At 44.5% G+C, this 27,319-nt stretch overlaps 1 protein-coding gene across 4 annotated transcripts; it reads right to left on the bottom strand.

Annotated features, from left to right (window-relative positions):
- Positions 1-1,342: 1,342 nt before the first annotated feature.
- LOC147605606 (26S proteasome regulatory subunit) lies at positions 1,343-26,278 on the bottom strand. Of its 4 annotated transcripts, none has more exons than XM_086793434.1 (6): positions 26,065-26,278; positions 3,520-3,580; positions 3,262-3,309; positions 2,623-2,724; positions 2,119-2,488; positions 1,343-1,834 (listed from the first exon to the last, which is right to left on the bottom strand). In XM_086793434.1, exons 1-6 carry the CDS (start codon positions 26,203-26,205, stop codon positions 1,813-1,815), a joined length of 744 nt encoding a protein of 247 aa, XP_086649560.1. In that variant the 5' UTR covers positions 26,206-26,278; the 3' UTR covers positions 1,343-1,812. The 4 variants fall into 4 exon arrangements, with proteins under 4 accessions (XP_086649560.1, XP_086649559.1, XP_086649562.1 ...); XM_086793433.1 differs by having other exon boundaries at positions 2,119-2,491; positions 26,065-26,276; XM_086793436.1 differs by lacking the exon at positions 3,262-3,309 and having other exon boundaries at positions 26,065-26,275.
- Positions 26,279-27,319: the final 1,041 nt, after the last annotated feature.

The following is a 27,319-nucleotide window of genomic DNA, read 5'->3' as shown; positions in this document are numbered from 1 at the left end:
GGACGTAAAAAAAAGGCAAGGAATGTCAAAACTAGATCCAAGGGAGAGTGCTGAAATTTGTTCTTTTAATTTTGCATACATGAAAGGGATCCAAGCAAGTGGCATGAAAAGTGTTAAATGCTAGTCCCATGGGTAGTATGTAACATAAGGATTGTTTAGAATCTACGCACATCCAAGGCTACAAAATCATGTACATGCAAGGCTCCTTTTTCAAAAGATCTTATGACTTGAGTTTCTAATTGCCTTATCATCCATATTCATGTCTTTAATCCTAAACTTTGATCCACCATAATTTTTTAACACATGATAAGCTTAGAAGGACCACCATAGAAATTGCCTAATACAATGGTGAGAAGCTCAAAAGTAATGTTAGGGTGCAAGTCAATGCAAATCATTTCGTATCATATAAAGTCATATATGCTTTGATAAATAACATGTAAAGCCTTGCAAGACATGCTCTACAAAAGAGCTTTTAAAGGTCTGGACAATTCACCTGTACACATCCTTTTTCAACATATGACTCTTCAGGTTCAATACTTAACAAGGGGCATTGTTGCAACATATGACTCTTAAGGTTCAATACTTAATAAGGGGCATTGTTGCAATGTTAGAAAATGCTTGCACCATCAATCATGCCGTGTACCAATAGAATACTTAGCAAACGACCATATATGAGAAAAATAAACTTGTAAACATTTGTTCTTACCACCTGCATGCACCATCAATCATACCGTGTACCAGTAGAATACTTGTACCATCAATCATACTGTGTACCAATAGAATACTTGCACGATTAACAAACTACCATATAGGAAAAAATTAAACTTGTAAACATGTGATTGCATTGTTCTTGCCACCTTTGAGAAGCCATCTTTAATACTGCTGTCCTTTTTCATGCTCTTTAACCCTACTTTAAAAAGCACAAAACAAATTCTAATTCTTATGGAGTGATATACATGGTTGTCATTAGAACCTCTATGTAGTAGATTCATTTTGTTTCATAATGAAGCACTATACATCAATGCTCCGAGCACAAAGCATATCAAACGAGCTCCTTGACATGTTTGCATCCTTTGCCATGCAAAAGCAACATTGTTTCCTTGTAACTAATAAAGATGGGCTTGACACCAATCCCATCTTTCCACCCTCAATGAAAACTTACATCTATTCCTATGCCAAATGAACGTGTAAATACTTCAACAGTGAATCCCCAAAGATGCCTCTATATTGTGAGTATAATTAAATAAGGTTTTGATGCCTCGATACTGTCAGTATACTTATACAAGGTCTTGACATGTAGCATTATACACGAACTTGATAAAAAAATATAGCACAGTATATAGAAGCACAGTTTTTACCTCATTAAAAATGAACTGCCCTAAGGAAAAAAATATTAACAGCTCAAGGGTAAGGGTGGTGATTGGGTTGGAGGGGGGGGGGGGGGGGTGGGGCGTGGGGCGTGGGGCGTGGGGGGATGTGTGGTTAACAGTTCCAAAAGTTTTGTAGTGAAAGTGGACAGGCCATGGCTTCTTTAATGATAGCTTTGTATCAATAAGCATCTTGGTCATAGTCCCTTCTTAAATAGAGATAGTGCATTATAAATATGTCTTGCCTTGGAGTAAAAGAAGCCGGTTTGATTTACAAGTGGAACAAACAAACTAGAAAAGCTGGTTTGATTTAAAAGTGGAACAAACAAACTGGAAAATCTGAGAAAACCAAGGCTTTACCCTTGAAAATCGGTTGTAGAGACGGCACCATGCTGACTCCTCACATGTAATATATCACTGGCACCACTCACTCAACACAAAGACATCAAAGTTGCTGAATATGGCACCTGCATGTCAACAGCAGCCAAAAAACACCTTCAGACACATCATAAACAGTAAGCAAATTTCAAAATTTTGGAACTTGCTTTAGTTTGATCCTGGTGTGGGTATTATTGGCCCACTTATTTAGATTTCAGGAAGGCCTCTCACACAAGGGGGACCCATATAGACTGCCCATTGCTGTTGGACGGCCCCCCACCCACGTGGAACCCTAATCTAGGCCTTATGCACTCATGATGGCATCACATCATTTCCTGAATTACAAAAGCTTAACCACAAAAAGCAAACTCACCCTAGAAGACCAGGGCCTGACCACTGTCTTGGAGTCACAGACAATTGCACTTGGATCCCACGCCTTATGACAATAACTGGTATTGCATTGCCTTCATTCATATGCCCCTCTCTTGCAAGCCTCAGGAGCAGATTCTCTCCACCCTCAACACCCCCAAACTTAACAAGCTGATCCCCATACATAATCCCATCAAGGGCCGCAGGAGAACCTTCTTGGACCTCATCAAAAACAGCAAAAGGAAGCCCACGAGGGGAGTCCTCTCTTACTGCAGTCGGACCTACATGAGTTGAAGAGGGTATGGAGTTGGCGATGTCGGAGGACTCAGCTCTAGGAGCATAATTTGTTCGTGGATGTGCGACTTCCTCCCCTGCTGCTGCACAAATTTTAAATAGCATGCAATTTAAACAACAACATATAAGGCATTGCATGAGAAATTATCCCAATCTTGGCAACACGCTATCAACCATGAATTCGTCTCTTAAGCCAACACACATTGCATCATACCTGTTCTCTTTTGTGGAAGCATTATCCCAACATTGCCAGAATGCAAAACCTCTATATTCTTTTCTATTTTCTCCGTTACATCCTTGTGGTCAGAACGTAGCACTGCACAAGGTCAAAGAGCACCAGAGTCAACTCCTCCAAATGCAAAATAAGTCAACTACAGCACCAAGCCATAAAAACACTTCCACTATAAGACCTCTCAAGTGAGACGAAGATTAAGTAAAGACTAGCATATGTAGTTATTTTTTGCCTTTTCATGTCACATGTGACATGACACTATGCATGATGGATGCGCCTTCGATAACTTACCATGTGCTTGTGTTTCCAGGTATGTTGCAAATCGGTATCATAGAAAAATTAAGCGTGACTTCAATGTCAACATAAATGGAAAAGGGATGAGAAGTGCAAGAACACATCTAATAAATGTAGCTTTGTGAGCCTTTTAAAAATGTAATTCGCCACCAGAAAGCTATAGAATCTTGAGATCAACATTTTCAATTAGGAGTCCCGTTATATGCGCAGCTGTGGAAGCAGTGTTGTTAAGTGAAGCTAACCGTGAATAAAAAATTCTAGAGACCGAGCACATTGTGATGTAAGGCCTAATGGAAGGAAAAACTCCATGTCAAAGAGGCTGATTACCTATTCCCAACCTTTGAGGAAGTGCACTCAGAGTTACACATAGCAACTCTGAGATCATCAGTAACGTAAGAATCGAAACATGTAACAATCAAGAGAGATGATCAAGAGTGTGTGTTCTTCTTCTTTCTTCAGGAATACACTCCTCATCAAGACATGTTCCAAAACCATGGGACTTCATCAACTCTACAGTACGTCAGTATCCCAACTCCAACAAAACTTAATAAATGATATCTACTCAAGAAGTTGGCAATGGCATACCAGATAAACGCTGTCGATCTGCCCGGATGACAGGAATGTCAATGTCTGCTCGTGGAAAACCCTGATTGCAAAGGGAATAAAGTGTGAGAAAAACCCCCCCAAAAAAAAGATTTGATTTTTTTTTAACACTACTTTTATTTTATTCAGACTCTATCATGGAGAAACAAGAAACTTAAAATATAATTGAAATGTGTCGTACATCAGGCACGAGATTATTAAACAGGGAAACGGAAATACAACATGTGTGATACACTTACAGGTGGTAAAACCACCATTCCAACCAGCAGGCTGACCAGGACCCGACAACCTGCCCAGGGACCTATAAATAGAGACCCTCGGGGGAGGGTTCTAATCATTACGAATCAATCTCTCTTCTGCGTTTTCAGAGAGCAAGCGAGTGTGTCCGCGTTTACCTTTACGCATGTGTGCTGTAGCAGGGGCAATTCTCCTGTACACTTGTAACTTGGTCATCCTTTGGTGGTGAACCTAGGCTTTCGGGGCCACCTCCTATAAGGTGTGTTGTAATAAACCTTGTGCTTGTATCTCTGTTTTCCGCTGTGCATTTCTCTCATTTACAGGTACTTGAGGGCATAAGACTTATAGTTGGTATCAGAGCTTAGAGAACCAGCCGAATTTTTTTCCAAGGCACCCATAGGTTTGGGCAGGCAGAATTCAGTTCGGAACTTCTCTTCTCTGCAGCTGCATTTTTGGGTGGTGCTTTGTTGGTCCGCCATGCCCCCGAACACAGCTGTCTCTCCCGAACTAGTGGTTGATTCATCAACCAAGAGCCACACCCAAAACCCTTACTTCATCGCGCACCAGGCGCACTCCCGTCTTCATCGCTTCGTGCACCTGCGCCCACTTTGACCCGGCAAGCCAGGCATTTGGACCCAGTGGCAACAGAGCTTGTTGAGGATGATCAATGCCTTGGATTTTCGCTTCTACTGGGTGCAGTCAGCAGAGTGCTGGCGGAGGAATCTTCGGCGTCTTCTTTGACTTCGATTGGTACCATGGCTTCTCCAGAGGAAATGGCGGAGCTTTTGCAAGGCATGCGACGGACCTTACAGCCCATATGGCACAATTGGAGTCCGGACAGCGGTCCCCAGGAGGCTGAGGCGGGCTGAAGACGGCAAGGAAGGAGGCGGCTGCACAGGCGGGCGCACACCGAAAACCATGCAGGGCTGAAAACTGCCGAGCAGTTGCGTCGGTTCGTGAGGGAGCCCGTAAAGGTGTTTTTTTTTTTTTTTTTGCTTGTATACGTGGCACGTAGAACCTTAGACGTGGCACTTAGAACCTTTAGTGTGGTTATAATATGTGTGTTTGTTTTTTTTTAATAAAAAAAACAGCAAATCAACGTGTGCTTCTCAACGAGCAGCCAACTGGGAAAACTCCACGAAGGGATGCGACTATTCAATGGAGGGGTGCTTGTCCATGAAAGGGTGCCGGGCTGAAGAGGTAAGCATCCGTATTGAGGGGTTGCATGCTATCTTGCCTCTGTTCAAGAGTTTTCTGCATATGGCTGGCCCGACATTAATCAGCAAAAATTGGGAGTTTGGAGCTGAATTTGATGGGGCATTCTCTCTTGCTCTTCCATTCAATACTTGCTACACCCAATTTTAGGGTTTGGGCTGCTTGATTTTAGGGTTAGGGTTAGGACTGATTTTAGGGTTAGGGTTTGGGTTTGGGCATGCCACAGGGCGGAAAAAGTTAGCTTTGATACCACTGTAAAGCTTTTATAGCTTTATTAACATGATTAAGACTTAATTAATGAATATAAGACAAATGCTGCAGGAAAAGATTGAGTGATTGCATTGAGACGAGGGTCTTTCTTAAATAGAGGCCAAAAAGGTACAACTGAAGAGGCACATCCCTATGAAGGGGTGTGGCTCTTGAATCAATGGTTATATATATACCTTCATAAGGTCAAAAAAATCTGAACTTACGAATTGAGAGATTTGAGGAAGAAATAATAGTGAAGAAGGACAAAGACAAAAACAAAGCATTTGAAAGATCAAAAATAAATAAACTAACCAACCTAGCTACTAAGGAGAGGAAATCAAAAGATAATATCAAACGAAGACTTTTAATTAAGACATTAACCCAAAAAAAAACAAACAAACAAACAAACCAAAAAAAAAAACCCAAAAAACAAAAAACAAAAAACAAAATAGCAAAACAGAGAACTGTAAACTCCAGACCTAAAGCACTAAGAGCTAGAATCAAACATTATAAAAACTTTAAAAAAGACTTTGACTCAAAAGTGCAACCATTAACTCCAATGTCTGTCCAAACATGAAGTGTAGGTTCATCAACTCTATCATGCATAGCGTGGACAATAAGCTATGACATCCCTACTCATGTCATCAGTGCCCAAGAGTAGGTGCAAGTTAGTATAAGGTTAGTCCAAAAGAACATGCTTTATAAAACCAGCGAACTGAGTTTCTATCCTTAGGACTTAGGGGTGTGTCTTTAATGAATAGGCATGTATTTTGATAGTGACCAATGTGCAAGGGTGTTGTAACTTGGTTGAACACAATGCTAATCAATACACTTAAATACACTAAGATTTGAAGGACACTTGCTCAAATACAAGAAGAAAATTGCTGAATTGACAAGAGGCACACAATGAGCCGGAACGGCCGACCCCTCCCTTGAGTAAATTGTATTACTATTGGAGAAATTCAATACATAGCTTCACGGGCATCCATTGCCAAATCCTCCATGCCAATGCATATGAAATTCAGCATTTAGAAAACAATGGTATGTCGATGTAGATCACCAAGGAGCTGCCTTGATGCCCGGCCCGACTTCAGTGCCCATATTCTCTACCATTGGCTCTATGTTCTACCAAGCAAGGTAGCAACATCTTCAAGAGCACATAGGACAAGAGAAATACTACACAGGGTGGCTAAACAAGGAGTCCTGCCCTTCTACTGAGTAAGTAATGACAACACATTGTCCAATTAGCTTACCAGTCTTCATAGAAGTTGTTGCAAGCGGAAGCCTTCGCGTTGGAAGCTTTAGAAGTGTTGATATCTTCGATTTGCCGCAATCCTTCGCGACAAAAGTCTTCAAGAGGATGAAGGGAACCTTGGGAAAGCTTCCCCTATGGTTCAACTTGAGAAAGGAAGGCTGAAATTAGGGTTTTCAGCAAAAAGACCAGAAATTACAGCAAAAATGAGAGCTGTTTTGCTGAATTTCAGTCATTGGGAGTGAGTAGGAGAGTGATTAGCACTTGGAAACACTCTTGGAAGCTTGGAAAACACCCTAGCAAGTTGGGTATGGCTATGGAGAGCTTGGAAATGGAGAGAAATGGTGGAAAAACAGAGTTTTCAGCCTCCAAAAATCCTCATGAAGAGAAAACACGAATTTCTCTTAATAAGTAAGTGAATTGGGATCCAATCAGGTGAAGGGACATAGGGAGATGCCCATTTATGAGTAAAAGGGGAGGATCAGGTCCTGGACATTGAGTCTTGTCCGCCTCGGGACTTCAGTGAGTGTGAACTTGGAAGAGGTCATAATTTATAAGTGACTTTTGGGCGCCCAAACTTTAATGAAATGGAAACGCACTCACTTATAAATATTGGCCAAGTCCTAAGGGCTATTTGAGCCTAGATTGGGTAATACTTACCACCTGTTCACATGCCACACAACCATGTCAGCAGACAGTTTCACACACACGGTTCACGGGCGGGCGTCCCCTTACCCGGAACTACACATAGGTCATGCAGGCATGAAAACAGCATGCAATTTCATTTGCAGGCAAGCACATAAAGATGCTATGCAATGCAGCATTGGCATGAGCAATTTCCGTTCATGAAACCATATAAGACCAGGCGTTTCCAGGCAAGTATATGCAATACCAGACCCAGTGGAAAGCCAATCCTCCAGGTGTTTCCGGGCATGTACACAAAGGCACAAGTCCCAGCGGAAAGCCAAGTCCTCCAGGCGTTTCCGGGCATGTACACAAAGGCACAAGTCCCAGCGGAAAGCCAAGTCCTCCAGATATTCCGGGCATGATAACATCAAGTCCCAGCGGAATATCATATCCAACTATACAGCATGACACGTGTCAATCACCTGCATAGGCATATTCCATAAGCCATGGACACCAATCCAATATGTACATAGTGTGAAAGCAAGAGTGAACCATTTGGGTGGCCAAATGGTGACATTCCCCCCCGCTTCTAAACAGTTGTCCGCAACTGAAATGCATCCAAATATGTCTGAAGCACATGCGGGCAATCTTTGAAGAACTCTTCATCTACCCATTTAGCATCAATGGGAAGATAGTTCTTAAACTTCACAAGGTAACGCCTCACAACTTTGCCTGCAGCAAGCTTGCGTTCCTTGTGATACACAATCTGCTCTGGCTGCAAGATCTCCTCAAGCTCATCCACTTCTGGTGGATCCTCAATGACCATTTCACTGGGCTCCGGCCCTACATACTTGCGAAGGAGACTCACATGAAAAGCATTGTGTATGTGCCAATGACTAGGTAATGCCAATCTGAAAGCCACTTCATTGATCTTCTCGATCACTCGAAAAGGTCCATAGTACCTGGTTGCAAGCTTAGGATATGCACCCTCTTTGCCAGGCCTCTTTGCAAGTCTTGCTTTCTCAAATTTCAGCAATACCCAATCATTCTCTTTAACATCCAATTGCCTTCTATGCTTGTCGGCAGCCTTTTTATGCTTGTCTTGTGACCTTGCAATGGCTGTCCGCACCTGAGCAAAAGCAATATCCAAGTCTCTTACATACTCATCAGCTGCAAATATCTCATCCTTTGTGCGAAGGATGGGTGGCAAAACCACCTTACCATAAACAATCTCAAACGGGGCCCTTCCCGTAGATGCATGCACCGTGTTGTTGTATGCAAATTCCACAAGCGGTGAGTACTTCTCCCAAGAAGACTTCTGATCCGCCACATAACATTTCAAGAGATCCAACACGGCTGAATTTACAGCCTCACTTTGCCCATCCGTTTGAGGGTGATAAGCTGATGAGAAGTCCAATTTGGTGCCCATATTATCAAATAAGGCCCGCCAAAAGAGACTTGTAGTCCTGGGATCTCTATCCCCCACAATGGACTTCGGCATTCCATGATGTTTGAACATTTGTGCAAGATATATTTTAACCATATGCTCAGCTTTGATGGTCTTTTTGACCGGCAAGAAATGAGCTTGCTTGCTAAACCTGTCCACAATTGTCCAAATTGCATCATTACCCTGTTGGGTACGTGGCAAGTCCATAATGAAATCCATTGTAATACTTTCCCATGGCTGCGTGGGAATAGGCAATGGCTGAAGCAAACCTGGTGCCTTTTGCCTATCAAATTTGACCTTTTGACAGGTGATACATGCACGTACATGTGCCTCTATGTCCTTCCGCATACCTGGCCAAAAGAAATACCGCTCAATCATGTGCGTAGTAGGCATTATGCCTCTATGACCAGCATATGGAGGAGCATGGCACTCATCCAAAACCTTTTGCCTCATGTCAGACACCACACATAGGCAATTATCTTTCATGAGATAACCCTCTTTGATCACATATGAGGCATGTGCATGACCAGCCATCAAATCAGCCCAAATAGTGGCAAAATCAGCATCCGTATGATACAAATCACGCATGGTAGACAAGTCTCCATGAGAGGCAACCGAGATAGCTGCTACATACGGCTTTCGTGACAATGCATCGGCCACTACATTCTTCTTTCCTGGGGTGTGCAAGATCTGAAAATGAAACATAGAGAGGAAATTGGCCATCCTCATATGCTTCTCTGACAACTTAGTTTGAGTAAGAAAATACCTCAAACTCTGGTGATCTGTCTTCACAGTGAAATCAGCCCCAAGAAGGTAATGTTTCCATATAGTAAGTGCATGAATTACAGCCAAGAGCTCTTTCTCATAAATGCCAAGAGATAGCTCTGCATCATGCAATCTACGACTCTCATAAGCCACGGCATGTCCCTCTTGATTAAGGACAGCCCCTATGCAATTTCCAGATGCATCACATTCCACACAAAAAGGCTTTTGCAAATCCGGAACGATCAACACTGGACCATGAGTAATTGCATCTTTCAATTTGAGGAATGCATCTCTCTCTACATTAGTCCATTTGAACACGGCCTTTATGCATGAAGGTGATCCTGTTAGTCTTGTAAGCCTTGCACGGATCAATACGTGTATGCCAAGGCTTTCCAAGCAATACATCACAGCCATTCAAAGGCGCCACAAGAAAATCCTCATGATCCACATAGCCTTGAATGTGTATGCGCAACTTGCCAAAAATAGGCATGACCTGCACTTCTCTACCAACAAAGGCAGCCCCTGCTTCAATTTGAGGACCCATGTCCTCCACTTCAATACCCAAAGCAGCTGCCATCTGAGTGGATATGAAATTCTCCGATACACAATCATCAAACATGAACAAAGCGGGTTGATCTTTGAGCTGTCCCCAAGCTTTACATACAACCCTATCTTTGCTATCATGTGAAGTGTTGCCCTGCACATCCGGAACCATATGCACATTAGGCTTCGGTACATTAGCATTTTCAGCTTTGTTCTTCTTATTTGGGCATGCTCTTGCCATGTGCTCAGTGCTGCCACAAGTAAAGCATTTGCCTTCACGCATATATTGCTCCTTCTTCTCAGCACTAAGACCAAAGTTTGCCGGCTTATAAGGGCGCTTGTTAGCAAACTTATTTTCAGCTTTTGGACTTGATTTGGCTTGGTTTTGGTCCCTTTTAGGTGGCTGTCCATCATTTTGCAGGTTTTGGACAGCCCTCTCTTTGCCTTGAAATGAGGGTTTAGCCTTATTGGATCGACTCAATTTGAGTTCCAATTGCTCGGTGGCGGTGGCGGCTGCGATTAATTGGTGTAAGGTATGACCAGGATACATTTGTAATCCCGCTTTGTACACGGGTTCCAATCCCGATTGAAACCTTCTCTTCCTTTCCGCCTCGGTGACATGCATAAATGGAGACACCTCCAAAAGCACTTTCCAAAACTTTTGTACATATGCATTTACCGATTCCCCCTCATTTTGCTTTACCCAATCCCACTTCATTGTTATCTCATTCAATGCATTGGGAGGCAAGAATTGAGCATAGAACCTCTCCTTGAACTCTTTCCATGATCTAACAGGATTCGGTGAGAGCTTCTCCGTGAGCCACCAATGGGCAGCAGTGCCTTTCATGAACATGCTTACATGCCGGATCATGGATTTCTGAGTGAAATCCTCATCACTGAAAGCAATATCAAACTGGGCAATAAAAGCAAGTGCCTTTGATGCATCATATTCTCCATGATATGTGTCAAACTTCACAGATTTGTCTCCGGCTTTGAAGTCATGAGACTTTGATGCATGTGTGTGCATCTCAACATGTTTTCCCCCATGTTTGTCCATTGGAACAGCTCCTGTGTGACTGGCATCATTTTTGGACCAAAAGGTGATGCATAAGGCATAGATACATGTGCCCTGTAAGCATGAGGCATGGCTGGCCCCTCAACATGCATTGATACATTTTCAGCCATAGCTTCTCCCTCACGAGCACACTCGAAGGCATGAGTGGCATGAGAGATACGCGGAATACTTGCACCAACAGAAAATTGCAGCCCATGTTGCATGTGTTGTGCATGTACATTTTCAGCCGGCAATGGCATTTGACATACATTTTGACCACTGCCATAAACATTGTATCCTTCACGGGCTACATGAGATATTCCTGCATGGCGTGAAGTCACTGATTGTTCCTCTCCCATAGCATGGAGATTCATCCTCTTAGACATAACTTCTTGTTCGGGCACTTGTGGGGATTCCAAGACATGTGGGATGGTTGCCTTTTCTGCATAGGCATCCTCGGTACGAGCCAAGTATGCACGTGCTGCATCCCTTGGTTGCATGTGCAACTCTTGAGCAATCATTGCCATTGCATGATCCATATAAGATTCAGCTTTCTTGGTCTTCAAACTGTCATGTACCAATGGATCCTCGCGGCGATAGAGATTCAATTCTTCTTGTTGTGCTTGGAGAAGAGCCTGCATACGAGTAAGTTCAGCCCTCAAGACTATCGACTCTTCTTCTTGCATCTTCTCTTTGCCACGAGACGGCTGTCCCACATATTCATGTTCCCTATTGTGCACCACATGAGTTTGCTCATCCTGTAAAGCATTGGTGGCATGCATTTCATTGTCCCTGCCTCTTGTATTAGCATCTCCAACATTCATTGTATGGCTGTCCATAATGTTCTAAGTGTAGAGATAGCTAGTGTTCACGGTGATCGTCTCTCACGATAGAAGTGAAAGAGAACCGTATGCTCTGATACCAATGTAACTTGGTTGAACACAATGCTAATCAATACACTTAAATACACTAAGATTTGAAGGACACTTGCTCAAATACAAGAAGAAAATTGCTGAATTGACAAGAGGCACACAATGAGCCGGAACGGCCGACCCCTCCCTTGAGTAAATTGTATTACTATTGGAGAAATTCAATACATAGCTTCACGGGCATCCATTGCCAAATCCTCCATGCCAATGCATATGAAATTCAGCATTTAGAAAACAATGGTATGTCGATGTAGATCACCAAGGAGCTGCCTTGATGCCCGGCCCGACTTCAGTGCCCATATTCTCTACCATTGGCTCTATGTTCTACCAAGCAAGGTAGCAACATCTTCAAGAGCACATAGGACAAGAGAAATACTACACAGGGCGGCTAAACAAGGAGTCCTGCCCTTCTACTGAGTAAGTAATGACAACACATTGTCCAATTAGCTTACCAGTCTTCATAGAAGTTGTTGCAAGCGGAAGCCTTCGCGTTGGAAGCTTTAGAAGTGTTGATATCTTCGATTTGCCGCAATCCTTCGCGACAAAAGTCTTCAAGAGGATGAAGGGAACCTTGGGAAAGCTTCCCCTATGGTTCAACTTGAGAAAGGAAGGCTGAAATTAGGGTTTTCAGCAAAAAGACCAAAAATTACAGCAAAAATGAGAGCTGTTTTGCTGAATTTCAGTCATTGGGAGTGAGTAGGAGAGTGATTAGCACTTGGAAACACTCTTGGAAGCTTGGAAAACACCCTAGCAAGTTGGGTATGGCTATGGAGAGCTTGGAAATGGAGAGAAATGGTGGAAAAACAGAGTTTTCAGCCTCCAAAAATCCTCATGAAGAGAAAACACGAATTTCTCTTAATAAGTAAGTGAATTGGGGTCCAATCAGGTGAAGGGACATAGGGAGATGCCCATTTATGAGTAAAAGGGGAGGATCAGGTCCTGGACATTGAGTCTTGTCCGCCTCGGGACTTCAGTGAGTGTGAACTTGGAAGAGGTCATAATTTATAAGTGACTTTTGGGCGCCCAAACTTTAATGAAATGGGAACGCACTCACTTATAAATATTGGCCAAGTCCTAAGGGCTATTTGAGCCTAGATTGGGTAATACTTACCACCTGTTCACATGCCACACAACCATGTCAGCAGACAGTTTCACACACACGGTTCACGGGCGGGCGTCCCCTTACCCGGAACTACACATAGGTCATGCAGGCATGAAAACAGCATGCAATTTCATTTGCAGGCAAGCACATAAAGATGCTATGCAATGCAGCATTGGCATGAGCAATTTCCGTTCATGAAACCATATAAGACCAGGCGTTTCCAGGCAAGTATATGCAATACCAAACCCAGTGGAAAGCCAATCCTCCAGGTGTTTCCGGGCATGTACACAAAGGCACAAGTCCCAGCGGAAAGCCAAGTCCTCCAGGCGTTTCCGGGCATGTACACAAAGGCACAAGTCCCAGCGGAAAGCCAAGTCCTCCAGATATTCCGGGCATGATAACATCAAGTCCCAGCGGAATATCATATCCAACTATATAGCATGACACGTGTCAATCACCTGCATAGGCATATTCCATAAGCCATGGACACCAATCCAATATGTACATAGTGTGAAAGCAAGAGTGAACCATTTGGGTGGCCAAATGGTGACAGGTGTGACCCTTCACAGGTATCTTTACAATTAATGAGGTATTAAGGAGTAATTAGGGAGAGATTAAGAGAGTTAGTCACAATCATGACACCTGTGAGGAAAACAATCAAGCCAGAACACATGGCCAAGTTGTTTTTGGCTCAGATTTTCAAACATCATGGCATGCCCAAGTCTACTGTGGGGAATAGAGATCCTCGGACTACGAGTTTATTTTGGCGGGCTTTGTTTGATAACATGGGCACAAAGCTGAGTTTTTCATCCGCCTATCATTCTCTAACGGATGGTCAGAGTGAAATTGCAAATTCAGCTGTACTTGACTTGCTCAAGTGTTATGTATCGGAGCAGAAGTCAAATTGGGAAAAGTATTTGCCATTGGTTGAGTTTGCATACAATAATACGGTGCATTCTTCAACAAATAAGGCTCCGTTTCAGATAGTCTATGGCAAGGTGGTGCTTCCACCTATCTTACAAACAAAAGATGAAATCTTTGCAACAGATGAGTATGTTCGGGATTTGGATGCTGCGTTTGCACAGGTTCAAACAGCCATAGAAAGATCTCAAGCTAAGTAGAAAAAGGCAACTGACAAACACACGCGAGAGGTTGTTTTCAAGGAAGGTGATTGGGTATTATTTAAGTTTGAGAAAGCACGTCTTCGGAAGCGGCCAGGTAAAGAAGGCCGGTTTCCTAAGCTTTCAAACAGGTATTACGGGCCATTCCATTGCAAAAGATAAATGAAGTGGCTTATAGATTGGTATTGCCCGATCACTAGAAAATACACAATGCCTTTCATGTCAGTTTGTTGCAGCCTTATGTGGAACCACCTCCTATGGAACCAGTTTTGGAAGATCCACCAAAAGTGGATGAACTTGAGGAGGTATTGCAACCTGAGCAGATAGTTTTTCATAAAGTGCGCAAGTATCTTGTGAAGTTTAAAAACTACTGGACTATGGATGCAAAATGGATGGATGAAGATTATTTTGCGGATTATCCGAGCTTCTAAAGGCCTAAGCTTTTCAGTTGCGGTCAACTGCTTTGAAGCCGGGGGGAATGTCACAAAATTCCTCACAGCTTCTGTTTTTTTCTACTGTTCATGTGTGGTATGTGGAGCCTGACATGACATACACGTATGGCTGGCGTAGCCTGACATGGTGTGTCTGTGTGGCATATGGAGCCTGACATGACAATACATGTACGACTAGTGTAGCCTGACATGATAGTACTTGTGGGGCCTGACATGGTGTACATGTATGGCTCATGGAGTCTGACATGATGTAATTCCCTTGGACTAGCTATCCTGGAGATCTTTTGTATTTATGTTTTGGGAAGGTTCCGGAAGGATCATGAGCCCTGGACATTTTAGCGAATACAACTGAGCAAATGGGTGTTTCTTCCAGTCTAGCTGCACTCATGTGTGTGCATGACTTTGATTTTATCTTTGGATGACTTGTTTGCCAGGACAATGCCTGGATTTTCTGCTTGTGTGTCCATGGGGCCGGGGACGCCTGGGCACCCTGTGGACGTGTATGTGCACACCTGTTTGGGATTGATAGGTGGTCTACATGTGTTTTGCACGTGGTAAGTGTTCCCAAAAACTCAATTTACAGCTTTATGGTTTCATATACTAATAATTATGGGTGCATGTTCACACACACTTATAAGTGGCCGGACAACTTATAAGTTGTACACACTGAGCTGGACTTATTTAATCCACATGGCGGCCAAAGGATGGGCTATGGACAATATTTGGGCCATCTTCAAGTAGGTGCCCCCTTCGAGACCTAAAAAGCACACGTGGGAGCTAATATTGGCACACGAGCTCTAATCTTGAGTAAGACTCCAGTTTTATGTGAATTGCCTGCTTTTTCTGGTGCATGGGAGTGGGTCGACTCCTTCTACCGCAACAAAAACCTAAGAGGTGCATGGGAGGTGCTGGCCGAACCCTTTTGCATGTTCTCCATTGCTGGCCAGCTGATTTACAGCTTGAACAGAGGCTGGACAGATCATAAAAACAGAGCGGAAGAGCTGGTCGTGTGCATCTGGACAGTTTTCCTTCTAACCGAGGACTTGCAGGCTTGTGTGCTGCTGCTGGTCACATCCTTCTGTGGCTACTGAGGGATGGTCGACTGTTGTAAACAGCCCCTCATGGCTGGTCGACTTGTCCTGTGAGCAATACAGGAGGAAGGTGAAGATACAGGGTTGTTCCGGGCTGATGCGGGAGTGCTATGGGCAGTCCATAGTTGTCCTATATGTGCTTGACACCGGAAGTGCCTTCTTGTGTCGAGAATTGTCAACAAAATTCTGCATATGTTTTTGTTTTGCTTTCATATTGTAGTGGAAGAGACAGGTGCTAGCTAGTGGAGAATCCCTAGGCACCCGTGAAGTTGTATTTGGAAGCAGACTCCTTTTTGGTAATCTAACCATAAAGGAGGGTGAGGGGGGAGGGTTCAGCCCATCTTCTGGCCCCTAGTGTGGCGTACCATGCAGATTTGTCATCTCCTTTTGTCTATGGCATGCTTATATTTATTTTCAGTTTTCATGATTGATAAGGTTTTCCGTGTACAGTTGCCCTTCCGTTTACAGGTTGGCCAGCCCAAGTGGTCTTCAAAGGCTTATAAATAGCATTGTGCTGAGTTCTCTTTGTCATTCGGTCCTCCCTTGGACCGAGTCATAAAATAGGGTTTAGACTAGGTGATTTACCACCTTTTGAGGGGCAGCCAAAGGCTAGCCAAGAATGTACCCTTTTTGTACTATATGAATATACTGAAACTCAGCTATCTCTCTCTCTCTCTTCGCTACATCTCTCTTGCTTGCGTTTTGCATCAGGTTGCTCCAGGATGGTGTCTAGGGCTCAAAGAAGACTCCTAGAGTTTCCGCATGTGCCAAGTGACTCTCCTGTACACTTGGAACTTGGTCATCCTTTGGTGGTGAGCCTGGGCTTTCGGGGCCACCTCCTATAAGGTGTGTTGTATTAAAGCTTGTGCTTGTATCTCTGTTCTCCACTGTGCATTTCTCTCATTTAAGGTACTTGAGGACCTAAGGCTTTACAACATGTCAGCAAAGAAACTCCACATCAGGAAGGATGGTGCAAGAAAGAGGGACGGAAGGAGGAGGGGAAAGAGAAAAGAAAGAAATGGAAAGAGAACGAAACCCTAGGAGAAAAGAAAGAAAGAGGAGACCAAAGAGAAGCAAAAAACCTGAAAACAAGTTATTTGACCTAAACCAAACCTCAAAATGGCATGAATATCATTGAAACCGATTTACAGCAACGATGAGATCCGGGATCTGTGGGTTGGGCATACGTCCTGTTTTGAGCACCCTGCCCTCCTCATCTCTAAAGGCGTCGTCTCTAAAGGATGAGCTCTCGGCCTCCTCATTTTGCGAAGTGTGTTGGTCTTTATGATTGGTGTCCAGATGTTCATGGATCATTGTAAACACAACTCATCACACAATAGCTCAAAATTCCTTGCCACGAGAAATTTTTTTGCATGAAAACCGTTGTCTAAGCCTTGCTCTAATACCAATGCATGATACTCCTACAGCAGGTCATTGTTAGCAGTCATCTCCTGTCTGTACACTATGTCAGGGCCTCTGTTGTGGGTGTGCCCGCCCATATTTGGTGTCTTCCCATTTTTCCTCTCTCTCCGTATTTTTTCCCTATGTTTCTAGAGCTGTGTGTGGGCTGTGGGCTGCCCCCAGATGCCTGGCCGACTGTGTATGTGCTGCCCAATCGATCTGGTGCTGCCCGACCCATTCCTAAGTGCTGGCCGACTGTCAGGTTGCTGGTCGTGGGCAGCCAGGGCAGCTGTCGGCTGACTTTGGGCTGGCCGACCAGCAGCCAGGAGACATATAAAATGGGCCCTTGCCCCCACACTCTTCTATGTATTATTCCGGGATTTTATTGGCGTATATAGCAGAGTTACACAAGCTTCTCCTCTCTTTCATCTGTGTATTGCTCTCTACAGCAGTTGTCTTCATTTCCACTGTGCATTCTGACATGGTATCAGAGCCCCAGGTGGCTTGAAGCTCGGAGACAGTGGGACGTCGAGGGTTTGCTGATTGAGGCGCTGATTGGAGATTGTTTGAGCTGTACGGGACTTGGAGATTGGGTAGAAGGCGGCCATCACCATTGGACAGCCACCTTGCATTCTATTTGCAGCCTCTTCTTCTTCTTTTTTCCCACCCACCCTCCCTTCACCAGACCTTGTGAACCCTTGAGATGGCAAATTTGCTTGAGATGGCTGAGAAGCACGTGAAGATCCCGACACTCCCCACGTTCCCGGTGGACTGACAGTTGGACGGGAACAACTACGGCATATGGAAGGTAATGATGGAATCTGTTTTGGAGTCCTATGACTTGGCTGATTTCATTGTTATATATACCTTCATAAGGTCAGAAAAATCTGCACTTACAAATTGAGTGATGTGAGAAAGAAATAATAGTGAAGAAGAACAAAGACAAAAACAAAGCATTTGAAAGATCAAAAATAAATAAACTAACAAACCTAGCTACTAAGGAGAGGAAATCAAAAGATAATATCAAACGAAGTTACCCTCTATTCGGAACAAACGGGAGGCACAGGCACAGTTATGGGATCGTGTTAATGCTCGAGTCCATTCTTTCATCTTCCTCGATTGCACACCACAGGTGATCAATCACATAAAGCATATGACACTGGCCAGAGGGATTTGGCAGCACTTGGCTTCTCTCTACAACAGGGTATCACCCATGAAGAGGATCTCCTTGGAAGTTCAGATGCGCGTGATGAATCCTGCAAAGTCATCGACGATGCGGGAGCACATCAACAAGTTGCAGGCTCTTCAGCAGGAGGTTCTCCAGGCTGGGAAAGAGATATCATCAGAGGATATGGCCATAACGTTGTTGACCCACTTGCCCTCTCAGTACTCAGCATTTTACTCCTCCTTGATCACCAATGGCAAGCTCAGCACCATCACATGGGAGGAGCTTGTGCCCGTGGTCTTGGACCAGGAAGAGCGATTCACAAACCCTCCACAGGACAGAGGTTCTGAGGCCTTGACTGGCCAACAGTCGAAAGGCCATAACAACAACAACAAGGGCAAAGGGAAGTCTTCATCGGAGAAGTCTTCTGAGAAGAAGCCTGATTCAGACCGAGAAGGCTGAGAGGAACTGTAATGATTCTGGCGAGAAAGGCCACTATTGGAGGAAGTGTCCCAAGCGGACTAGGAAGAGTGTTGATTCTTCAGCTTCAGCTACAAAGACTCTAGCCTTTGTGCACTTGGAGATGTTGGACACCGATGCTTCATCTTCTTCGAGCGAGGAGGCAATTGGCTTCACCGCCAAGGATACTCGAGAATGGATTCTTGATAGTGGTGCTTCCAGGCACATGACTCCTTCCCATGACTTCTTTCAGGATCTGAAACGACAGTCAGGTCGCATCTTCATTGGCGACAGTTCCACCATACCAATTCACAGTGAGGGCCGAATGGAGATCATTCCCGATAGCAGAGGAGGGAAGCATTCCTCTCGTGTTCTTTACATCCCCGCACTTGGTTTTCATCTGTTGTCAGTGCATGAGGTGTGCAAGACTGGCTTCCAGGTGGAGTTTGAGGAGCATTCTGTTGCTCTACGGGACCGCGAGACTAGCCAAGTTGTTTAGGAAGGCGGAGTGGAGAATGGTATATACAAACTCTCAGCACTCTCCTCTTTGACAGGTTCTTAGATTGGTGATTTGTGGCACTTTCGGTTTGGCCACTTGAATGTGGATGCACTGCGGCGAGCTTTCCGGGACCAGATGGTGGTTGGCTTGCCAAATGTTGGTAGCAGGCAGGAACGGTGTAGTTCTTACATTCGTGGTAAGCAGCACATGGAATCTTTTCTAAAGCATGCTTCTAGGCGGGCTTCGAAACCTTTGGAGTTGGTACACACTAACTTGTGTGGACCTATGCAAACGCCATCCTTGGGAGGTTCTTTGTATTTCATGCTGCTTGTAGAGATGATTGTAGCAGATTCTCTTCGGTTTATTTTATTTCACAGAAGGACCAAGCTTTTGCTCGGCTCAAGGAGTGGTATGTGATGGTGGAGAAAGAGTCTAGCTTGCAAATAAAGACTCTTAGGGCTGACAAAGGAGGAGCGTTTTCTTCCAATGCATTTGTGCGGTTTTGTGCAAAACATGGCATCAGGCGGGAGCTGGCCAATACAGGTTCGCCGTCAAAGAATGCAATAGTTGAGCGTAAGAACGGGACTGTGGTGGAGATGGCGAGGACGATGTTGGAGCATCGTGATCTTCCTTGTCCACTTTGGGGAGAGGCTGTGGCTACTACTATCCATATCCTCAACCGTTCTCCGACGACTTCAGTACCGAACATGACTCCCTTTGAGGCGTATTTTGGTAGGAAACCAGATGTCTCCCATTTCCATGTGTTTGGGAGTGATGCATATGTTCACATTCCAAAGAAGCAAAGGGGGAAGCTCGACTCAACGTCCCAAAAGCTTGTCTTTGTGGGATATAACTCTCTTTCCAAGGGATACAGGTTGTATGAACAAGGTCATCGTTAGCAGGGATGTGGTTTTTGATGAGCATGTTCAAGTTTCCATTGTTGATGAGCCGAGCCGCCACTTCTTGGAGACCCAAATGATTCTGATGATTATTCCCAATCGATTGTTCCAGCTAGACAGCCTCAATCAGTTGAGGAGGTTGAGCCCGCAGCTGGAGATGAGCCCCCGCAGCAGCAAGAGGCTCCGCATTCTGTTCAAGTACCCAGGTGGTTGGTAGACACCCTTCGGGAGTCAGGTGTTACGGAGCTTCCCTCCGAATGGACCACAGAGAACGAACCTCAAAGATCGCATAAAGTTCGTGACAAAAGTCATTCAACGAAGCTTTTACATGTAAACTATGCTTTGATGTCTCGTATCATGCGGGACAAAGAGCCCACTTCCGTCAAGGAAGCCCTTGCACAGGATACTTGGAGGAAAGCCATGCAACTCGAACTGGATGCCATAGAGAAGAATAACACTTAGGAGTCCGAGGCTGTCGAAACGGTCTGTCATTGGTGTCAAGTGGGTCTTTAAGACCAAGTATACATCAGATGGGTCGGTAGACAAACACAAAGCCAGACTTGTGGCTTAAGGGTTATGCTCAGCGGCTTGGCATTGACTATGAGGATACCTTTGCACCAACAGCGAGAATGACTACGATTCAAACCGCTCTTGCCCTTCCTTCTTCTCAGCAGTGGCCCGTATTTCATATGGATGTTAAATCTGCGCTCCTTAATGATGACCTGCAGGAGGAGGTGTATGTTGAGCAGCCTCCAGGCTTTGAGGCTCTAGGATCAAAGGGGATGGTTTACAGATTGCGGAAGGCCTTGTATGGTCTTAAGCAGGCTCCCAGGGCTTGGAATCAGAAAATTGGTTCTTTCTTTCCACGGACTGGATTTTAAAGATCGGTTGCAAATCCTAACCTATATCTCTTTCGGGAACGCGGCATGGTCACGTTGATCATCCTTTATGTGGATGACCTCATTGTCACCGGCGGTCCTATGGAGCACATTGCAGTGACGAAGGCTGCCTTGTCAAAGGAGTTTGAGATGACCGATTTAGGCTTACTCCACTTCTTCTTGGGATTGGAGATCTGGCAAACCCGGAGAGGATTCTTTGTCTCTCAGCAAAAACGATATGTCCATGAGCTACTTGAGGCCTTTGGGATGGAGAACTGCAAGCCTATCACGTCACCGATGGACCCAAACACGAAGCTTACAGTGAATGATCCTTGTGAGCCAGTTGATGCCTCTCTGTACCGCAAGTTGGTTGGTTCATCGATCTAGTTGCTGAACACCAGATTGGACTTGAGCTTTCCTGTGGGGCTGTTGAGCTCGTTTATGCAGACGCCGTTGAAGTCTCATTGGGATGCAGGATTGCGGATCTTGCAGTATCTGTATCTGCAGGGTACGAAGGATCTTGGACTTTTCTACACCACTGGAGGTGAAATGAAGGAACGAGTTCAACTCCAAGGTTGGAGTGACTCAGACTGGGGAGGAGATCTACATCAAGCTACAGTTTTACCCTCGGCTCAAGAGCTATTTCATGGAGCAGCAAGAGGCAGCCAACTATTGCCTTGTGTCTACAGAGAAAGAGTACCGAGCTGCTTGTGGTGCTGCTTGCGAGGTTGTGTGGCTGCGGAGGTTGCTTGGCGAGATTGGATTTCCACAGAAGGAGCCCACGGTCATCCAGTGCGATAACCAAAGCTGTATCACTTTTGCTCGGAACCCGATCTTCCATGCCCGGACGAAGCACATAGAGATACAATATCACTTTGTTCGTGAGAAGATCTTGGCTGGTGACATCTTGCTTCTCTATTGTTCGACAGAGAACAATGCGGCGGACCTCTTCACAAAGTCTCTACCTCAGGCTATGCTCCGGTGGCACTCCACCTCACTGGGGTTGGTTCCACATCTAGGAGCGGAGAGGGAGTGTTAGCAGTCATCTCCTGGCTGTACACTATGTCAAGGCCTCTATGCCCGCCCGTATTTGGTGTCTTCCCATTTTTCCTCACTCTCCGTATTTTTTCCCTATTTTTTTGGAGCTGTGTGTGGGCTGTCGGCTGCCCCCAAATGCCTGGCCGACTGTGTATGTGCTGTCCAATTGATCTAGTGCTACCCGACCCATCCCTGAGTGCTGGCCGACTGGTTTTTCACTGGCCGACTGTCAAGTTGCTGGTCGTGGGCCGGCAGGGCAACTGTCGGCTGACTTTGGGCTGGCCGACAGCCAGGGGCCATATAAAATGGCCCCTTGCCCCCACACTCTTCTATGTATTATTCCAGGATTTTATTGGTGTATATAGCAGAGTTACACAAGCTTCTCTCTCTCTTTCATCTGTGAATTGCTCTCTAGAGCAGTTGTCTTCATTTCCGCTATGCATTCTGACAGTCATCTCTGGGTACAACAAACCTATGATCTGGTAAAATGCTTGTTTTATAGGCCTAAGATGAAGGTATATGTCTAGAACTATGTGGTGAGGTATGCTCAATGTCAACTGAATAAGGTTGAATGTCTTAAGGCTGGAGAAATGTTATATCCTTTGGAAATCCGGGGTGGTAAATGGGAAAGGATTTCCATAGACTTTATAATGGTAAATGGGAAAGGATGCCCATGGACTTTCTAGTGGGATAACATTAGTCCAACAAAGGACATGATGCTATCTCGGTAGTTGTTGATCGACTTACCGAGTCTAATGGTGGGCAAACAGAAAGGGTGAACCAGGTTTTGGAGGATATGCTTCGTGCACATGTTTCCAAGAGACAATCTCGTTGGGAGAGGTATATCCCTATGGTCGAGTTTGCCTACAAGAGTGCTATGCATATGACTATTGAATACAATCCGTTTATGCTTATGTATGGGTATGAACCTAGATCCCATGTGACCTTAGGCCTTAAGGGTCTAAAACTAGAAGCAATTAGAGATTTCTTGATGGATATGCAAGAGATGCTAGCTCATGCCAAAGAGGCTATCAAGAATGCTCAAAATAGAGCACAGTTTTATGTTAATAGGCAAAAGTTGCTTGGGTACTTGAGAGTACGCAAGAATTCTGACTTTGACGATAGATATAGCATGCAATGCGGATGATCGTCGTAACGCGCAACAAAGCCTTCTTTATACCCGTGAGTGTGCAATTCCAATTTAAGAGAGAAGAGAAGAGAGAGAAAGCAGATAGTAGTCGACACAGTATTGCGTCCCAATTTACCCACTGTAACCTAACCCCCCCCCCCCCCGGCGGCCTACAAGCTCTTAGTATTTGCTTATATTTCTTTGGAGAACTTTGATGACTGAGGACTACCAAACACAAGGACAAAGTAGACCAAACACAGGTTGATCCAGATGCTTTCCGAGCTCCTTTGAATTGCTCTTCAATGACCACTATGCAATCCCAAAACTGAGGGATGCACATATGCTGGCTGAATGCTGAAGATGCTTTTTGTGGAAGCCTTGGGAATGGTGCTGAATGCACAAGGGAGCCGGTGGCTGTAGGCACACTTGACCTGCTAACAACTGCCATGAACTAATTCATGAAATGGATGATTTATGCTGAATATTCAGCGCTGCTTATTTATGAATCCATGCTGTTGATCGGTTCACTACAAGGACTTTCAGCCTGTTCTGTGGACATTTAAATGTTATTTTGCAACATTAAATGCTGCGCTTAATCACATATGAGTCCTACAGGTTTGGCCGACTATAGAGGATCAACCGATTGCTGCTGTCCATGTTTAAATGCTGGCTGACTCAAGATATGCTGACCGAGTTGTACTAGATGATGGACGACTGCTGCATGTGGGCATCCAGTGCTGGCCGATTGTGATGGTACGGGGCACTTGTAGGCTGCCGACTAGCTGCCTATTCCCTCTATGGCCAAGGTATTGCCCTTATGGACTGGCCTTTGGCTAGCCCATAGACCTATCAATGCACTTAAATGCAACTACTGCAAGACCTATGCTAGGGATCGACATTCTACAAGCCCTAACTAATGAATTCTCCAAGTGGGTGTAAGAGGACTGACACATGCAGACTCTCTATGGCTATGGAGACTGACCTATGTAGCTCATGCCTGACATGTCCCGGACTAGGGCCACGGCATATGACAAATATTCCTAAAAAGGTAAAATCCTACTGATAAATGATGCACTGATGTAGAGCCAATGTATCACATAGCACTCCAATGCAAGGTGCATGTGACAATAGGAGAGTATTTGAAATTATCCCCTAGGTACTATGGACCTTACAAAATCCTAGAAGAAGATAGATGAGGTTCCTTATAAAGTTGAATTGCCTCCATGAATACAAGTTCATCCGATATTTCATGTGAGTAGACTCGAGGAGAAACTATGCGGCGAGGATAACATTGTGTCACCTTAGGAACTTGTTGATGTTGATTGCAATGTCTGCATATGAGGCATAGATGAAGACACCCAGAATTATCCTATGCATATCAACCTTGCACCGTTTTGTTCGGTCAACTATTGAGTTCTTATGGACAAACCCTCTAACACATACAGCTACACAGGATGGAAAGATGCCTAGCATGGAAGGCTCAGGTAGAGTAAGATGTAATGCAAAAGCAAACTCAAAGCCTCCTGAAGACATAAGGCTGGGTGTCATATGCATCGCTTCCATCCAGGGATGCATGTGCCATACTACTGGGCAATCACCCGTCTCCCGATTGGTCCCATTGCAAGCAGCAGGCGGGCAGCTTCAGTGAGGGCCGGACAACCAGGGCAGGAGCAGGAAGGAAAAAATCCAGACAGACAGTCCTGGCAGCATACGTGCCACCTGTGGACAGCCAGCAGGACTATACAGGCAGCAAGCAAGGCTGGGCAGGGTCCAGGCACCATGCCCACTGTTGGTCGGCTGTCGGCTGAACTTTTCTGCGGACAGGCAGCAGGCTGATGAGTTGACCTGCTGTAGAGGTGCCTATATTAAAGAGGGGCCTGCCCCCTCATTCTGGCTCTCACCTTCAACCTCTCCAGCAATAGCCTACAGCAGTGGAGAAACAAATCAGCCCAGTTCTGCAGCAATCACCCAACCAACGATTGTATGAGGGAGATGACCCTTGTGGCTTAGGTTGTTCCCAGAAACATTTGTAGGCCGATTTCATTACGCTTCTCCCAGATTTCGACCCTGGCCACTATTGGCAGGCTTGTACATAACGCTATTGCTCTTCCGTTGCTATCTCCTCTCTATTATTTACCAGCAGTTTAGACAGATGGACCTTATAAAGGCATCGTGTTGCCATTGAGATCCTAATTGATGAAGGGACAGAGGCTGCGCACACATGTGATTAGGTGCATGCCTATGAAAATGTGTGCATGAAGTGGACCAGATGTCAGGTAAGAGTGGGGGAATTTCTTCATGTCTTGATCCTACAATGGGTCAACCAGGATGACCTGCAAAGGAGGGGGAAATCCTCTATAGCCTCCAACCGCTTATTTGAACATTCGTTACTCTCCGCAGTGTGTGGCCCACTTTAAGCAATCTCTGGCAGCCAGAAGGTGTCCCAGTCTCAACAATCAGCAAGCTCTTCAGGGCTTCCAAACTTGCATCTTGGAGGAGGGGAACAACTTTTGCTTCATTTCAAGCCTAGTTAAGCACAAAGAGCACAGTGAGGTGATGTTGATTCAGTTTTTGGCATTTGCCTGGTTAAGCACAAAGAGCACAGTGAGGTGATGTTGATTCAGTTTTTGGCATTTGCCTGGTTTTTCTCATTCACATACCAAGAAAGCCGCAGAGAGGAATCCCGGCTCGCCTTTAGGACCTGTGTCAGAGGACCACTGGACCCCATTGAGAGCTACATGTTCTCCAGGTATGAATTCAGCTTTTGGCCAACCACCATCAGGTATTCGTCGGTACTAGAGAGCCCTGTTAGTGATAACCGCTTCATTCTGCTCCTTGGATTGTCCACACCAACACCTCTGTTTTTATCTTAAGCTTCGCAAGCATATGCATGCGCTGTGTGTGTGTGTGTGTGTGTGTGTGTGTGTTTTAGCCATTGAGTTTGGAAAACATTCAGATCTTTAAAGGGATTTTACCTCTGCATCAAGGAGGTTGCCTGTGAGCCCGGGCCCACCTGGTGCGCAGAGACGGGAGATGATGGAGTTCATCTCGGTCTCTATTTCGCTGCGCTTGTCCATCAACGCCAAGGTCTCAGCTTTCACGTTGGTTCCTACCATTCTTCTCTTCTTCCTCGCTTCCAACAAGAAGTAGCTGTGGAGCTATGGTGTGTATGTATGTATTTATATTTATAGAGCTATGGTGTGTGTGTGTATTTATATTTATAGAGCTATCATATGAATGTATTTATTTATTTATATTTATATATTCCACATAATATATAATCTCATTATTATAAAAAGTGTATTTATATTTATAGAGCTATGGTATGAATGTATTTATTTATTTATATATTCCACATAATATATAATCTCATTATTATAAAAAGTGTTATAATAGTGAGAGTGGGTACTCAAATACATGCTACAAGGGTTGATTGGAATCCTCCGCAGAAGCAAGGAATCGTTGAACAACTAAAGCCTAGGAAGCAAGTGAGTGCAAATTTGATTATAGAATCGCATGATAAAAATGTAAAAGTGCTTTCTTTAGCTTAGAGATAGATTGATCACTCAAATATTAAAAGATTGTTTTGGTTTATGTTTACTTTTATGATCAATCTTGGTATCCTATTGCTCTCCTAATTAAAGCCCACTACAATTAGTGCAGGCATTAACTAATACCCTAAGCTACTTCAGAAAAGGTACCCTAGAGTCCACCCCTCCTCTTCATTGCATACCATCCTTGCCTCTTCTCTCTCTTTCTTCTTTTTAGAAAAATAGATATGTGTATAATAAAGGATGAGTTACATGTACTGCCACCTCCTACTTGAGTGAGTTACATATATATCAAGGCATATATATCAAGGTGAGGCACTTCATTCCTCTTCCCTGTTTATATTGAAAACCAAGATGTGCACTTACTACATCAAATACAACTCTTCTCTTGCACCAAAGACACCCAAACTTGTCGTTTGTTAGGTAACTTCACCTAGAAATATATATCTGTGAACCCATTAAGGTTGATGGAACGCAGTATCACATGAAGTCCTTCTATGTGGTGAAAGGGCCCACCCTTCTTGTATTTAAAATGACTGAGAAGTCTCTTTAGGGAAAGCTTTGACAAAGTCTTCAAACTTGCCGTCCAAATGTCCTTTTTGAAAGATTCATTGAACCACATGCGCTCTCATAGCTTTCGCATCCGTCTCTTTGGGGAAAGCTTTGACAAAGTTTTCAG

The sequence above is a fragment of the Cibotium barometz genome, chromosome 59, assembly GCF_041138505.1.
Source record: "Cibotium barometz isolate CiBa-2024 chromosome 59, ASM4113850v1, whole genome shotgun sequence".
NCBI lineage: Eukaryota > Viridiplantae > Streptophyta > Polypodiopsida > Cyatheales > Cibotiaceae > Cibotium > Cibotium barometz.
The sequence above is the reverse complement of the archived record's forward strand: the minus strand, read 5'-3'. Positions and strand labels throughout refer to the sequence as shown.